Source organism: Pagrus pagrus (genome assembly GCF_965226575.1).
Source record: "Pagrus pagrus genome assembly, chromosome: 1".
NCBI lineage: Eukaryota > Metazoa > Chordata > Actinopteri > Spariformes > Sparidae > Pagrus > Pagrus pagrus.
Window position 1 is genome coordinate 22,799,099 of NC_140185.1, and position 15,123 is coordinate 22,814,221.

The 15,123-nt window shown below is 41.3% G+C and overlaps 1 protein-coding gene across 2 annotated transcripts in view; it reads right to left on the reverse strand.

Annotated features, from left to right (window-relative positions):
- Window positions 1-1,571: 1,571 nt before the first annotated feature.
- mrvi1 (murine retrovirus integration site 1 homolog) overlaps window positions 1,572-15,123 on the reverse strand; it is a 35,483-nt gene continuing 21,931 nt past the window's right edge. For both annotated transcript variants that reach the window (XM_084356182.1, XM_084356183.1), the window contains exons 21-39: window positions 13,559-13,665; window positions 13,399-13,460; window positions 12,460-12,633; window positions 12,173-12,250; window positions 11,977-12,020; window positions 11,617-11,667; window positions 10,158-10,613; window positions 9,979-10,057; window positions 9,132-9,252; window positions 8,937-8,967; window positions 7,697-7,837; window positions 7,345-7,476; window positions 5,949-6,102; window positions 5,588-5,637; window positions 5,171-5,335; window positions 4,126-4,187; window positions 3,411-3,533; window positions 3,018-3,146; window positions 1,572-2,565 (exon numbers count right to left, since the gene is read on the reverse strand). In XM_084356182.1, coding sequence (XP_084212308.1) covers window positions 2,403-2,565; window positions 3,018-3,146; window positions 3,411-3,533; window positions 4,126-4,187; window positions 5,171-5,335; window positions 5,588-5,637; window positions 5,949-6,102; window positions 7,345-7,476; window positions 7,697-7,837; window positions 8,937-8,967; window positions 9,132-9,252; window positions 9,979-10,057; window positions 10,158-10,613; window positions 11,617-11,667; window positions 11,977-12,020; window positions 12,173-12,250; window positions 12,460-12,633; window positions 13,399-13,460; window positions 13,559-13,665 — 2,322 coding nt within the window. In that variant the 3' untranslated portion in view covers window positions 1,572-2,402. The remainder of the gene's footprint in view (window positions 2,566-3,017; window positions 3,147-3,410; window positions 3,534-4,125; window positions 4,188-5,170; window positions 5,336-5,587; window positions 5,638-5,948; window positions 6,103-7,344; window positions 7,477-7,696; window positions 7,838-8,936; window positions 8,968-9,131; window positions 9,253-9,978; window positions 10,058-10,157; window positions 10,614-11,616; window positions 11,668-11,976; window positions 12,021-12,172; window positions 12,251-12,459; window positions 12,634-13,398; window positions 13,461-13,558; window positions 13,666-15,123) is intronic.

The window sequence follows — 15,123 nt, forward strand, 5'->3', positions numbered from 1 at the left end:
GTTTCAGACAGTATGAGAAAACTGATGTGTTTTTGAGCACAAAAGCATGTCAACCTATTCTGGTAGTAACCCAAAATACAATTTGAACCTGAAAATGAACATTATATGTCTCCTTTAAGGTCCAACTTGACCATGTCAGTACAATAAAGGTATTTTAATAGTTTAAAAGAGAGTGCCTTGGAGTTTTTCTTGTGATTTTTGTGTTTTGTTGTGACTGATAAACCCCTCAGACGTCACATGATGTGTTAAAAAGTGCTTTTCAGTTACGTACATAAGCAATACAATTAGTTTACACTACTTTTGTTGGATTTAAGTGAATCACAGCTCGTATTACTCGAAAAAAATCTGTTAAAAAACGTAAAACTTAAAATAATGACATTACATGATAGTGTCTTCACTGAGTGATTTGAACAGTTACTAACCTCTGAGAATGGGCACTCTGTCCAAATGATTTCCTCCCATGGGGCCTTACTCAATCATGGACTTGCTTATGATCTCTGGTATCCTCTGATGAGCCTTTGGCACACGACCACATCCCACTTCCACAAAAACATCTCTGCCCAAACCCTGACAGCAGGAAATGACGCATAGAGTGCTGACGAACACGCAGCCGTGTTTCTGGCAGATGTTAGGTGTCAATGAGGTGAGTCGGCAGAATAATTTACAATCTGGAGTTATGGAAAAGGACAAGTATCTCAGTCCTCTTAAGGGCGGGATTTGTGTGTCTATGGGGTCACATCAAGACTGGGGAACTTATATTTCACAACACTAAATGGTTTCCTGCGTTAATTATGCTACTCCACTGAGAATATGATGATGTTTTGATGTGTTGGGAAGCAACAACGGGAATGTTGGGGAACAAGAAAACATGATTGCCATTGGTTTATTTCACTGCCTACAGTAGGTACTGTGACTGGTCTCCCCTGCTGCAATGTCACATGAGGATAACAGTCTAACATTTCTACCCTTCAGTTTTGGTTCTGATACACAAACAAGTCATAAGTTATTAATTAGAGAGCTTTAGAGATGCGAGATGGTGGTTAGATTTTGTTATCTTTGGACAGAGCCAGGCTAGCTGTTTTCCTGCTTCAGTCTTTGTGCTAAGCTAAGCTAACAAAACTGTATGTACTTCATATAAACGTGATAGTCGTATTAGTCGTATCACATAAGCAAATAAATGTATTTTTGCGAAAAAAAATATTCCTTCTGAGCAACTAAAAAGATAAAAAAAAAAAGATTTCAGTATGATCTTGTGGAGAAGTTTTACCTGGATATTCAGAAGAAAAGTGATATCTCTGGTTCAGCTGAATCAATTTTGGTCATTTGTTTCTAAACTGTCCCTAATGAGTCCAGCAGTGTTATAGGAGTTATCTAATGCTAGACCAGTGGACTGCTTTTCAAAACCAGCTGCTTACATTACCCACAATGCAACTAAGCCTTTAGAAGGCGATTATACGTCAATGTTGTGCTCACACTTTGTTTCTGCCCCTCAGTGGTTCAAAAAGTGCACGTTAGAAGAAGCAATCTGCTTTGGTTGCGCCTTATTTCCCTCAATGGAATTGACTACAGTATGTTTTCAGGCACCTTTATTTAAAGGTGAAGTGGCAGAGCATAAAATCCACAGAGAACAAACAACACAGGTAGGCACACATGTGCAAAGAAGATAAAAATATAGGCCTCATACAGTCTAAACAGTGCTCTCATACAAGAAGAAAATCTCTCAGTGCTCTGAAGACACAATCCAAAATGGCACAAACTAGAACCATCAACTGCAAAATATTGCACTTAAGGGACTACTTTGGAATGTGCTCATACTTTAAAGGCTTTAAATATACATTATAGATATAAAACAACAAATAAACACATTCCTTCATTCTCTATATCTTTAAATATGACTTCAAAATATCTCAGAGGCTTTGCTATCTACTGGACCTGAGAGATTATACTTTAACATTAGAGTGTAGATAAATATACACTTTTTCTATTGTGGCATTCAATGGAAAGTGCCATATTCATTATCAAACAGTACCCAAACTAGAACCTATCATTATGTATGCATCTAATTTAAATATATACTTCAACACACTATATAATTGGTCCCTAAACAGAAATGATATTGTTTCTCTTGTTGCAGCAAACAATCTGTCAATTTTTCAGTCCAAACAAAGTTATAACTTAATTCTATTAAAGGCAGCGTCATCCATAAAGCCTCCCAAAACGCCTTTGGCCCTCCAGAGTTGGGGTCATGGATTCAAGTGAGTCTGAGTGTGGTGATATGGTAAACTGACAGAGACAGAGGACGACTGCCGCCTCTGTTATTCTGTTCTGGGGTTCTTTGGTTGTGCTGCTACACTTCGCCCAAAGATCTTCTTCATCTCCCCTCGCACACAGTCCTTCTCTGCTTACGTGTCCTCATGTCTGTTGTAGTAGTCACTGAAGAATGTGAAAATACTGATAACCAGACACATCACCACAAACAGCGTCAGGGCGAACCAGAGTACTCGCCGGCTCTGGTAGATCTTGGGAAAAAAACGACCCACAAGAACCAGGACCTCCTCCATCCTCCTGTGAAGACAATGACCTCACACAGTAAAGATCTGATGGCTCATTGCAGGCAACAGCTTTATATGTTAATTCAAATGCAATGCCAGGAGTTTCTTTACAGTGAACTTCACTGAGAAATTAGTAATTATAAATTACCCCATTACCAACATCCTTTTTGCATTATTAATATATATATTTTTGAAAAGGTTTCATATAGACAAAATATACGTAGATACTGATATATCTGTGATAGGCCAATATCAGCCAGTAATACTGGCCAACCAATATATCGGTCTGGCCCTGATTTGTACTTCAATGCAGCAAACTGAAAGCTTTGTATGTACCATAAGGAGTCAGGGACGTTTTATATTATTGCGTTATGTATGGAACTTGACTGGTCATTTGGTCTGTTCACATCAATGCTACCAGAGAAAAACATACACAACACGCTGCTGTACATTTCTTCAGTTTACCTGCTCGTCTTCATCTTCTTTCCACTCTCTTCGTCTTTATTTTTCAAATCCAGGAATTTCTCTGCAGTGTTTTCCTCTTCATGCTTCTCTTCCATGAGCACTTTACTTTGCTTCATTCCCTCTTGCAAGCTGCATCGGAAATGTTTAGATTCTCAGGATATGCAGTGATAAAAATGCACAACATACTGATGTCTCATCATCAGGCAGTAACTGAGAATGTGGAATTTGTTGTGATCACTGTAAACGTCTCAAAGTCTCTGTATACTTAACATTATATACATGAGGAAAAACTCACTTGTACAACCACAACATAACTGATGGGACCCATAAATGTGGTGATTTATGACGAGCAACATGTTCATCATGAAGTATGTGTTTGTGTGACGGCCTCACCCTTTATTATAGGCCTCCTCCTCAATCTTTGCCTTGAGCTCGGCTCTGATCTCGGCTCTGATCTCCTCTAAGTTGACTGAGGGTTTGGCTGGCTCACTTTCCTGCTCCGACACACTCTTTCCACTGCATTGTTTCAGATGGGAAAGAACAGTCAGCCTTGGACACCACCACATCACAACACTGTTGCCTTGTCTCAGAATGGACAACTGCAGCTCTGGCGGTGTGCATTACCGACACCATCACAGGCACGGCGAGTACGAACAGAAAGAAATGGAGCTGGCACTTTGCACATTTGTTATGGCTATTCTCGTCTCCTCACAGAACATCTCGCTCAGACACTTGAGAGCTCCACTCACTTTATAACCAGATATGATTGGAGCCTTGTGCCTGGACTTTGTCAAAGCCTTGCACAAATGTTTAGATTACGACCCAGGATAGAACTGCAGGGGGGTTTGATTATTTTTTATGCTTTCAGGGTTATTTTGACCTCGCTGGGGCTTTTTCTGCTCTGTGAGGCACATCCTGAAGGTCACACAAACAAGCCAAAAGGTCCCTCTGCAGCACAAAACGCTTTTGATAAGAAGGATTACAAGCTCAGGCTTGTCTTGGCCCATTGTTTCAAGAACTGCGTGGTGACCTTGGAAATCAAGGAATGGCATGTGTACATGCTGTACATGCAGTCGTGCGTGAGTATGTGTGCGTACACAAAACATACCATTCTGCTGCTGGTTGTGCTGCCTCTGTGGGAGTGTTGCTTTTCACATCGTTCGCTTCACACTAGAGGGAAGAGAAGTGAATATTGTTGAGTATGGCTTTCTAACAATAATACACAACTAACAGGCGTGATAGAAGTATTCCCATCCTTTACTTAAAGCAACATTATGTCACTTTTTTTTTAACTTAATATAACAACTTCTGAGTCATTTTGATGGTACAGTGTCTTGTAATAGGGTAAATGGTGTCTATTGGGGGGTGCCAAATCTCACAATATGGTAATTTCTACATAATGTTGGTTTAAGTAAAAGTACAGACTTAGTCATGTTATGGGCTCAATGTATGTATCAAAAGTAAGTACTTATTTTACAAATAAATGACCCCCGTGACTGTTACGTTGTTATATATGACGCTATGAGATGCATCGATGTGTGAACTGCACTTTACTGTTGGGGCTGGTGCAGGAGGAGCTAGTTTTAACGACTTTACATACAGATTTGTTTAAAAGGTCAGCAACACAATGTTGCATTCGTATTTTGGAAATTTCCCTGATTTGTGGCTCATCACAGAAGTTTAGAGGAAATGTCTCTTAACCTACCTGAATTATGACCAGAGACCCCAACTCGACCCTGCTTTTTGTAGACTGTATTTCAAAACCTCAGATTAACTCTCAGATAAATGTAGTTGATTAAAAAGCAGAATATTTCCTTCTGAAAGCAGTGGGGTAAGTGGTTTAATAATGTAACTTGGGAACACTCAAGTAAAGTACACAAACCTCAAATATGTACTTAAGAACAGTACTGGAGTAAATGTAATTAGTTACTTGCCACCACTGACACTTAATATAGATATGACCTCAAGCAGAATTTCTTATTTATAACCAGTAAATTACACCAAACACTATTTATCCATTTTGAAATAAAAACCAATGTTTCTAACCCCAGTGTAAGTACGTCTTATTCAGCAATCTGAGTGAGTGGGTGTCACTTCGTTAAATGCTTGATGTGTCATCCTGCATCATTTCCCGACAGGACAGGAAAACCTACCAGGACAGGAAGAGCGGCACCAGTGACAGGTCCCGTGTTGGGTCCCGTGGTGGGGCTCTGGCCTGGGACTGGGCCAGGGCCGGCTGTGGCTGGAGTCTGACCCGGGATGTTCAGTAGGTTAAACTTAGGCACCACCGCTACGCTCACCCTACGTCTGGGTAGAGCCTAGAGAGGAGACAGAACATGAAACAGTGTCAGTGCTGAGAATGAACCAAAATGTTGAAGTTTGAAGCGCTTTGAGTATAATGGCTAAACAACTATACTTAAAACGTAAGCTGACATGGTGAAATGGCAAAAAACATTATATCTGCATGTTGTTATGCTGACTTTGGCATTTACATTGAAGTACAACCTTATAAAGCTGCTAGCATGGCAAAAAAACCCAAAAAAACCCCCCAGCTAATTATTTAAGTTTACCTTTCCAAGTGTGAGCGACATTGATCTCGATGGCCGTGGAACTCCATCATCTTTGTGATATCAGACAAAGACACACAGATAACAGCATTATGTAAAGACGGAAACCATCAATTTCTTTCTTTATCGTTCCCAAAGCTGCAGTGAAGCTGTGTAGTAACACAGTGTTAGGATACTTACTGTAAGTTACAGTGGAAAGTTTATTCTGGCAACTGATGCTAAAAAAGGTGCACGCTTTGTCAAACCCTTGCCTGGATAAATAAAGTTTCAAAATATTTTCCATTTACAAGCATTAAACCTTTTGTAGTGGAAACATGTCAAATCCAGTTGGCTGAGTTTCTCGAGGTCTCCAGTGTCGTCTTACCTCCGGTGTCTACAGACCCCCCATAACAGCGATTTGAATTCTGGTTGGCCAGCTTCTTAAACTCCATCAGCTCTGCATGGTCCTTCTCATATGTCCTCTTCAGATTTTCTACGTATTGCATCATGACCTCAGTGGCCTTGTTCATACGTTTCTCCTGTTGAACAAAGAAAAGTCAGTCAATGTAAGCCTGCAGAGGAGTTTGAACAAATGGTTCTTTGATGTAGGGGCTGTGAAACAAAGGTGAAAACAGAAATAATCAACTGTTTTACTCAGAAAAGTGTAACTGTCCAATATACATTTCACTTATCCCATGACCTCACTACATTAAGTTAAAATATGGGTTTTTAAAGCTGAATTAATGTTTTTTTGGCCACTAGGGGGCAGACAAGCTACATAGCAAGCTGAAAGATACACGCTCCTGACTTTTTTAGCTACGTAACTGCCTACTAACACATCCTGTAGAAACAGAGCAATTAATCATCATATCAGCACCGAGTTCTCCGCCTTCAGATGAAAAGAGTCCCAATATTAACTGGCGTATTACCTCCACCAGGGTTTAAGAGATTTCTATGAAATTTGGGTAGAGGATGGTTCCCGGCCCAGAATAGACCCCATTAACTTTTGGTGTGCAAGGGACATTTCATCAGGGAATAATCAGGCGTATTTAGGTGGCTGGTATCTGTGAGTGAGTACAAATGGGGACTGTTGGGCCTTGGTGGAGGTATGTGCTCTACTGAGTGCCATTCTAGTTCTTTGTTCATGTTATGGTCTCCCTAACTCCTGAGAAATATATGTGGCTCTTTCAGCTAGTTGTTAAGTTTGTATTTCTGCTGCAGTGTGCTTATCAGGTGTTTGCTGAAAAAATGCCTGCTAGAAACAGGGATGATGAGAGCTGTGAGACTGAACCACGGGATAAAATGTGTTCTGAAACCAAAACAATGAGCTAAAAGTGTCTAAAATTCTCCATAGAGCTGCAACATATGGTGATGGCTCTTTGGTTCATCCCTACAAGCAACCCCCTAAAGGGACTTCTAGTCATCTGAACTGGATCAAAAATGAAATGCTATTACAGGTGACTGTGCAACTGATAGAGCCTTATCATTAGATTGTTATTGGCAGCAGTACAAAGTAGAGACAGAAAAGGGTCATGATTCTTCTTTATAAATAGCTGAAGACCTTTGTACTGTGAAAACGGTAAATATGCTCTTTAACTGATGTGTGCTTTGGCCGGCTGGAGGTCGGCCATGACATCAGATAAAAATCATTTGTAAAATGCTGACATCCTGGAGAAGACAGTATATTCCAAACAATAAGATACAGTATATAGTTAATTCTCTTTATCTGCCCTCAACTGTCCTGCGTCTGCGCTCTCTTAATGTGTTTACACTAACTGCACCTGTCGAACTGCTCCGACTATCTCTGCTCTGCTGGAGAGCCGTGTGGCCAGTCGGTGCAGCACCGCCACCGTCTCGATGAGGCGCTGGTAGGCCTCACGCTGCTCCAGGTTCTGCCACTGTGGTGAAGTCATCTGCAAGAAACACAACAACATGGTGCTACAACTCTCTCAGGAACACAAAGTGTACATCACTGTCCCTTTTGTACCTGGGATTGGACTCTTACGAGATAAATATTTACTGTGGGACACTTCCAGGAAACATTAAGCAGATAAATGAGTACTAAAGAGCCGGAGGGAGCTCTTCTTTTCTGGTGAGATAATCTAATATCAGTTGCTGTTTTCGAGGACTGACCTTCAGTGCTCCTTTGAACTCCTCGAGTTCTTTCTCTGTGTCTTCCTCAGTCAGGTTCCTCTCCCTCTCTGCCTGTTTGAGCCGCATCTCCAGTGTGTAGTTGTCGTTGCGAAAGGCCAGTGACAGCTGGACAAATGCATTCTGTTGGGAGGAAGTCACTGCAATATAACACTCAGAATGGCACATTAACTAGAAATAAGGTGCTGGTGATGGCAACACGCCAACTTAGTGGAATAAATTCATAGAAACTCTCCCACAGAACAGCACACACACATAGACAAGGAAGTGCGGTTGTTTACATCGTACTAAAATCCTTTTTCATTGGTGAACGTGTGAGGGAGAACCGAGCATCCCTGAGAGCAGCATGGGGAACAAGCTGTGATTCTGACATTTGACCTGATGATGTTTTGCTGCCCTGATCAAAGCCAGTCAACGCAGTTTTCCAACATACACGGCCCACAGCTGAGAGGAAATATACGACCTCTGACTGTCCTGATGCAGACGCATCCCCGAGGGAGCAGCGAGAGGGGCCGCAGCCCGAGCCTGACAGCGTCACTAGTGTTTGCATTTTCTCCACAGGAAATCACTCTGACTCTCTTCGGCCTGATCAGGAACAGAAAACACTTTCCTGTTGACAGAGCAGCGCCAAATCCAGGCAGCGGATTTTTATGACGGTGTAATTAACGACTGTAACATAATGGGTTTGTATCAACACAGGGCTACACGTGTTCAGCAGCGAGTGGAGCAAAACATCTGGCTGCACCGTGTGAAACAGTTTGGACACAATTTACTGCTCAAAGTAAACAGATTACTGTTGGTGGTCAGTGTTGATACCCACTGCAAGATTAATAACTGTGGAGTGTTTAAAAAGTGGAAATGAGAATATGAAATTGATATATTTCGTCTGGGAAACAGAAAATGGCACAACGTAGCCTAAATAGCCGCAATAGCTGATTTTAAATAAATCAAGTCTCTTATTACTGTTTAGACTTTTATATACAAGCACAGTGACTTTTAAAATGTCAGATATGTTAAATAATTTGACATATTGGGAAATATTGTGATTTTTGCTTTCTTGTTGAGAGTTAGATGAGATGATCAATACCACTCTCATGTCTGTACACTAAATATGAAGCTGCTGCAAGTTAGCTTAGCTTAGCATACAGTGATTTTATTTTGTTATTTTTAGAATAAAAATGCGTGATAACCGCCCCAAAACGTGTACAGATCAGTTACCAACCTCAACTTCTTTTTCAGTGAGTGGTGGTGCACTGCAATGAAATCAAAGAGGAACTGTTAGTATGATAAGTAATTTCAATGAAGTATTTGTACACAGTAAAATTAAGATGCAAGGAGGGTTATTTTTGAGTGATTAAGGAAAAATAAAGAAAAAAAGGTAAAAGTCGACTTAAGCAGCAGTTAGTCTGATACACACCAGCCTGGCAGACCTCGGTGGAGTTTGAGTTTTCTCAGCATCACATCTGAAATGTTTGGCATGGCGTCAGACTTCTCCTTCGCCTCCTCACGACTGGCAGAGTTTGTAGAGGGTAGAGGGCCTGCAGACAGATCGCTGCATAAATCATGCATGCAGAAACACCCCTTTCCAGAGAAGTTTTAATACACGTTTCAAGTAATTCGAAACAAGTTTTAAGTCAAGACTCAAAGCTTCTGTGTGTAAAACAAGACGTCTTCAAAGGGACTATGTAAGTTTTCCTGAACAACTACAGACTAATAATAATACATATTGAAACGGTTGCACAAGTTAAGAAGAGTCACTAAGTCAGTGAACTCATTCAGTAAGTTCAGTAAGTTACTGTACATAGAAAAAATAATCTAGTTTGCTAATGTTAGCCATCTTAAGCTACCGGTCATACCAGACCAAGCTCAGCTTTAGCATCAAATGCACTTAAGTCCAAGTCCTGATTTTTGTGACCTAAGTTTGACTCCAAGTCCAAGTCTAAAGTCTCCAGCTCTCTCTCTCTTTCCAAAACAAAACACAAAACACAAAACTAATTTCCTCATTTCATCTCCCACAGGTGGTCTTCTCAATCATGCCACCTGCTGCTGGAACATGAAAACAGCATTTATTTCTCTGTGATGAGGATGCCAGCAAACAGATGGTACAGAGGAAAATAACAAAAGCAAATCATCATCATAATTTTCTGACTGGAACGGATTTTCCCTGAGATTCAGGAAGTGCACACACCCTTGGCGACAGTGCTGACTGCACCTCTGAGAGCACTCTGTCTTACATGGACAAGAGGGCAAACAAGGACTGTTACCTTTTTCCTGTTCAGCAGCTTCACTCAAGTCTGGCAACTTGGATCCCAATATGCTTTGGTTACGCATCAGCTTGTGCTCCTGTGTAAACAAACACACACACACATAAGAACAAAACATTTTACAAAAAGAGTAAACTGCTAATGACAGTGACATGTAATCTTCTGAACAACTTATTTACCTCTTTGAGTTTAGACAGTTTATTTAGACTCCCTGGCTGAGCAGGGAGGTCTTTGTACCCTGAAGACTTGAAGACAGAATCCCTGGGCTTGTCTGAGAGGGTTTCCTCTGGTGTAGGAGGGAAATTTGGGGCTCCATTTCTAGAATTAAGGCCGCCTACAGCATCCCAGGAAACAGCCCTCATTAGTGGAGGGAAGGCCCCAATCGTCTTGATCTCTGCTGTACAGGGGGCCTGTTGGGTAGGGGGTCGGGGGACGGGCTTGGCCACCCCTGTAGCCGGGGCCTGGTTGGGGTTTCGGCCTGGACTGGCTCCCTCGTCCCCTTTAGTGACTGCTGGAGGACTCTTGGGTAGAGCAGGGTCACAGTTCTCCTTCTGAACAGCAAAACGTGGCGTTAGAGTCCCGGAGGACACTTTCCTCTTCTCTGTGGGCTTCCAATCCATCAGCAGCCTGTTGCCCTGAAGTTAGCAAGATATGAACTATCATTAATGCCTTTACCATCCCTGTTGTGTTAATGAACCTGCAGTGTTTGAGGCACAGTTTTGATAAAGAATGTAGTAAACTCCTGCACATGGTCAAACAAAAGGCTCTGTGTGGCTGCACTTAGGCATACCAGTGTTTTGAGCTAAATGCTAACAGTAGCATGGCAACATGCTGTACAGCATACAGCTGAGGCTGATGGGAATGTCATGAGTGTGTCAGGTTGCTGTATAACAAAGTACTGGACAAATTAATTCAACAAAGATCATCAGTCATTCCAATTAATGTTAAAGGGAATGTGAACCAGATTTCGTGGAAATTCATCCAATAGTTGTCGACATAGTATTTTACTGAAAACCACAAATGTCGGCCTCATGGTGGCACTAGAGGAAAAGTTAGTAGGACTGAATCTCTGGGGACCATGACTATCTTAAAGTTTTTGCAGCTCCACCCTGAAGACTTTTCTCAGGACAAGTGATAAGTTGCTGAGTTTATACACAAGAAAAGAAGAGGTCAATTAACATTTTTGCAGCATGTGGCTCAAGTATCAAGGCGTTTATTTCCCGACAAGGGAAACCCTCCCTCCCCCTCCAAACGTAGGGTTGACAGAGTTCAGGGGTTGACTACGTTTTAAGCTCGATTTCTCTGTCATACAAACCTCTCTATCAGGTGTGCATGACATAATATTAAAGGGCTACTGCAACTTAATCCTCAGGGGCAACTCTAACCGTCAAAGTTACGTCCACTGAAAGTGCTTGTTTTTTTTTTTCCACTTTCAGGCTGAGGTTGTTTTTGTTGTGTTGAGGTTGTGTCTGACAACATTTCGGAAACGATCCCTATAGAGATAGAGCTTTTCGTTCAATAATAAGATTGTTTTTGTTGTCAAAAACACAAGTCTCATTCAAGGAGAAGTCTCGTTCTGAAATCACACGAGATGTGAGTTGTTGAAAGAGATGCAGTGAGTGAATCTGTTGATCTGACCTCCTGTTCCTGAGTCTTTAAGTCATCTCGCACTGAAGGAACCTCCAGAAGCTACAAGAGAGGACAACACAGCAGATTTTGTTTTGTTAATGAGTATTACTTAGACCAATAAGTATTGAGTGTTTGATTAGATTAAAATGAGGCAGGGCTGATTCTTAAATGGTTAGGGCAAGAGGAGGTTTCTGTTCATTGAGACAAAAACTGCTTTACAAGCAAATTAGAGCAGAAAAAAGACAACAAAAGGGAAATAAAATTAACACTGTCAGTTTTGAATGGGGGGAAATAAGTATATATATCTGCATTACACCTCAGCCCATCGATGGATGTTGTTTTCTATAACAATTACAGTCATTTCTTTACCTGCCCAACCAACTGAGAACTGATGTGGGTCGCCTCTGAGGGTCCTACAGTGAAAAGCACAAAGACAACCAACAAAATCAAAATTCTCACAAACCAAAAAATAATAGGAAAATAGAAAATAAGGCAGAAAAGCTCTAATTAGAAAGTAAAAAGTTGTTTCTTAATGTGTCCCCAGTCAAACAATGAAGTGCGTTACCAGTTTGAGGAGCCACAGTCAGTGAGCTGCTTCTAGATGAACACGGTGAGGATGACGGAGTTGGAGTTGGAGAAAGACCTGCGGCAAAAAAAACATTGTGAATTCAACCAAATTAACTTAAAACCTAATTGAGTCCAGTGTGACTTCAATCGCCGCTGAATCCAATTACAAGTATTTGAGTCTACCAGAGCACGCTCAGAAACTTCTTATCAACTCATTCTTAGTATAATTACATGCTACAGTTTGTACCGTGTTTGTGTCCGTGCATGTGTGTGTGTGTTCACTACCTGTGGGTGAGTCACCGAGGCTGCCGGTGGAGCGACGGCCGCGGCGCGTCAGGAAGCGGTCGCTGACCTTCTTGGCCTGTTCGAGCAGCTCCAGGTTCTTCTGTCGATCCTCCTCAGAGAGCTGCAGCTCAGGCAGCTGATCTTTCACCAGGTCGATCACGTTACCTGTGCTGTCTGCGAAAGACAACGCATGCACACACAGGGATGTTACTGACATGGTAATCAGGAAGTGTTTTTGTATTATATATTGTAAATTATTAAGAAATCATCAGGTTGTAAGGCTCTGAAAAAATACAGTATATTTAGGAGATCTTTCAGAAACGTTTAAGCGCAAGAAGGTAAAAAAGTCTTCAGACTGGAGTCACTTGAAGAGATTTAGGAGGGCTTCCTCTGTGTTAAATCTCATCCCAATGAATAATTCACAGATGGATGTCATCCAATAAATCAGCTGATGAGGGTTGGCCAGGTCAAATATATTTTTATCCTCCCTTCTCTGCAGAAAGGGGCTACAAGCTAAACAAGAGTAACCAAACCAGCAGAAGCATTCGAGGCATGTGGGAGGACAGATTCATCTCTCAGGACACCGATGACCAAACTTAGTCGAAATGTTGTGAAGCTTGTTGTGTAACTACGCAGCACGAGAGCGATTATTTTCTTTTTATTCATCCTTTCCGGAAAGATAGACGTTTTAATGAAATTAATCAAAGCTGTTTGGTGAAGTAGGCACTTCAAAAGAAAGTATCCACTCAGAAACAGCTTAAAACAACTGTTCAATTATAGAAAAACACTCCAGAGGAAAATCTAGGACTCCAAGTCGGTGCTGGACGAAAGTAAATGTTGCTCATGATAACATCAAATAGTTCTCATAGTGGTGTGGTTATCTTTAGATAATTACAGCTGCAGTGTGCGTGTGTGTGTGTGTGCGCAGGGTTTACCCACCGACTGTTGTGATGGGTCCTCCTGATGAGTTTCTGGCCAGGCGAGCTCGGGGACTGTGTGGCCTGAGAGAGGAAACAGTAATGATTCAGACACACTGTTCTTCGTTCACAACCAAAAAAAGAAGAAAGCTATTTCAGTGTTTGAGATGGTGGACGATTACCTGGCCTGCTCGAGGGGTCGTCCATCTTGTTGGACAATATTGGCCTGCTGGGGGTAGACGATGGTGGGGGCAGTCATGACGACAGCTCGACTTTCACTTGGTGTAGACTGAGAAAAAAACACGGGAAAACAAAAGAGTCAAAGTTACAGCAAGACTACAACAAACTAGCATAGCTGTGAAATATATGCTTTCTTTCCTTTAACTGATATGGATGCACAGAAGGAATCAAACTGGAAAACATTTACTGAATATTAAGTCTGTAAGCAGAGCTGGAATGACTCATTATTAGGCCCTAGATTAAAAAACCCACTGTACACTATCTGCTCAGCACCAATCAGCAGACAGACACAGTTAGTGATGGAGCATTTAGCAGCTAAAGAGCCAGATATTTCCTTAAGGAGTTGGTAGAGACCAAAATCAGAGCTAAAAGAGAGTTAATATTGGATTTACATTTGCCAGGTGGCCAAAGACCTGATTCTTAATAAATGATAATTTTGCTCCTTTCTTGCTGGATGTGTAGAAAAGCACCTGTTTCATGACATTAACACAAGATCAAGTAAAAGATGATATGTCAGAAAATAGCAATAGCAGGTTTTAGTATTCATCAGGTGAAGAGCAAATGACACGTTACACATGACAATTGCATTATATTTTGTGTGCTGGAAACCAACAAGTTCTCCTGGTGCTGGAACAAAACCCAACTGCAGGTTTGGTGTGTCCGTTCTGGGTATTTTGCTGAAACTCAACTTTATTCAGGAAATTAATCATATAAGCACAATATCGACTGACAGGATAAAGGTATTAAAACTAGATTTTGACAAAAAGCTCCTTAATAAAACGGCCAATTCATATGTTAGAAACCCAGTTTATATTTGAGACAGTGGTGCATGTTCCCTAACAAAGTAGCATTATATCCGATGACCACAGTCAGTGAAGCCGGCTGCTATCGGGCCACTAAAGGACACTTAAATCCAGCCTTGACTGCAGAGACTCTGCACACATTTGTGCAAACATGACGCAAATAACAACTAGTTAAATAATGATCAAATAATGGTCACATACAATATAGTGTAGTGGTCAGTGGGGGGTCTGGACTGTTGGAGTCCATTTTGAAATCCACAATGAACAACTTCATCTGTGGGTCCCAACAATAGTCTCAACAGGTTAACTGCTGCTGTGAGGAAAAAGCTGAGGATGTTTTCAGCAGCAACTTTGTGCCCTACAATGTCATTGTAGTTGTTTAGGATCAGTCATTTGTGAGAACTAGAGGCACAAAAGAGTGAATCTGAATATCCCCAAGAGAAAATGAGCAAGAACAAATCAATAATCAGGTTTAGACAAATGTCCCTATAATTCTGTTTTGCATAAAGTTTGAGGATCACAAACCATAGATCATCGCAGCATCGCAGCAACAGGGGCTGACACATCTCATTCTTCTAGTCTCATGTCTAGGTCAAGCTGAAAAAAAATGCTATAATGCAGCACAATAGCGTCCTTCATTCGTCTTCTTTAAGACCTCACACCTCCAGTTTGTAAAGCAGGCTCTTTGTCCAGAGCCAAAGAAC